We start from the raw sequence: 1,388 nt of genomic DNA, 5'->3' as shown, positions 1-1,388 counted from the left end.
TACATATAAGTATGAGTTTATATTTATTTAATTTATTGTAGCACATACAAATATCAATTTGTTCGAGAAACATATGCAAAGTATAATAAAGTATGTAAAATGTATTACACTTATATTTATATAAAATAAACAACCGTTTACTTAAAACAAATAAAAAACTAAAAGGAACAATTTTTAATACTAATTTCAATAAACACAACCTTTTGTACTTTTTTCAATAATCTTTGATACTTAAGTTTACAAAGTAAGTAATTTTTCTTTATACTCGCAATATAATATATTATTTCTCTCTTTCTTATTATCTCTTAATAATTGCAATAGAATTCAGTCTTTATCGTAATACTTAATATATCAAAAAATGAACTTACTATCCAATATTTCATGTAACATTAAATTTTGAGTGTGGAAGTTTTTTACTTTTTTGTGATTGTTAACTGCAATTCGGCTATTTCTGCTGTAGCTATAGCTGCACGTAACTCGTGCTTCTGCATTTTTTTCAAATGCTGCTCTTTTAAAGCACACATTTTTTTTTCGTGCTCTATTTTTAATGTATTCAATTCCACTTCCTGATCAAAAAGCTTTTGAATTCTTCGTGTTTTCAGTGAAATTTCATTTTCGTCATCATTGGAAGGTATTGCACGCTTTATTCCACGTTTTATTAATGATAACTTCTCTCCACTCTGCTGTGTCTTCTTTGATTCTATAAAAAGGAGAAAGAGAGTATTAAATAATAAAATATGTTTTTGGAGAGTTATTGTTATCAATTACATTAAATATTAATTTAAACGTAATAATAATAAAATTATTAAATAAAATTACTAATTAATAACATTATTATAAATTATTTAAATATTAATGTGTACCTGTTCCTAAGAAATGTTTAGTGCTTGGTGTCATGTAGCTCGAAGAGCTGTCTGATGGCTGCAATGATGCTTTTTCTGCATGCATTTTTTTTGTATGTTAGGTGTAATGTTTTCTTCTGTTATAAAAATAAGAATATTAATTTTGGGCAAATTAATGGTCTGATACCTATGTACGTGGTTAAAGATGATAAGATCGAGCTTACTATCCGAAATTTCACAACAGTTGTTGTTACCAAGCATGTCGTCATCATTGCCTTCATCGCCTTCTAATGTAAGGTCGACATTTGCAAGATCACCCTCGACCACAAAATCCATTATTAGTGTTTCTCGTTCTGAAAGTATAAAATATATTTTACATACCGTTATATTAATTCGTTACGTTATTAACGTGTGTATATCAAGATATTATAAATGATATTAAGATATAATAATTAAAAGTGTGTTTGGTATTAAATTTTTAATATAATGTAAAAAGATGTATACTTTTGACTTCTTCGTCGTTTAAATTAGAAGAGTAAATTGCTG

At 26.4% G+C, this 1,388-nt stretch overlaps 1 protein-coding gene across 1 annotated transcript; it reads right to left on the bottom strand.

The window, feature by feature from the left end:
* Positions 1-299: 299 nt before the first annotated feature.
* On the bottom strand, positions 300-1,108 carry LOC112467627. The gene is made up of 3 exons (XM_025036309.1): positions 1,067-1,108; positions 864-979; positions 300-700 (listed from the first exon to the last, which is right to left on the bottom strand). The coding sequence occupies exons 2-3, from the start codon at positions 946-948 to the stop codon at positions 414-416; spliced, it is 372 nt and encodes a 123-aa protein (XP_024892077.1). The 5' UTR covers positions 949-979; positions 1,067-1,108; the 3' UTR covers positions 300-413.
* Positions 1,109-1,388: the final 280 nt, after the last annotated feature.

The sequence above is a fragment of the Temnothorax curvispinosus genome, unplaced genomic scaffold (assembly GCF_003070985.1).
Source record: "Temnothorax curvispinosus isolate PA1 unplaced genomic scaffold, ASM307098v1 QBEX01017695.1, whole genome shotgun sequence".
Taxonomy (NCBI): domain Eukaryota; kingdom Metazoa; phylum Arthropoda; class Insecta; order Hymenoptera; family Formicidae; genus Temnothorax; species Temnothorax curvispinosus.
The sequence above is the reverse complement of the archived record's forward strand: the minus strand, read 5'-3'. Positions and strand labels throughout refer to the sequence as shown.

Coding starts and splice junctions, on each gene's coding strand:
- LOC112467627 (XM_025036309.1), bottom strand. CDS start 948: ATGCATGCAGAAAAAGCATCATTGCAGCCATCAGACAGCTCTTCGAGC. Junction 701..863: donor TAAACATTTCTTAGGAACAG/GTACACATTAAT, acceptor TCCTTTTTATAG/AATCAAAGAAGACACAGCAG.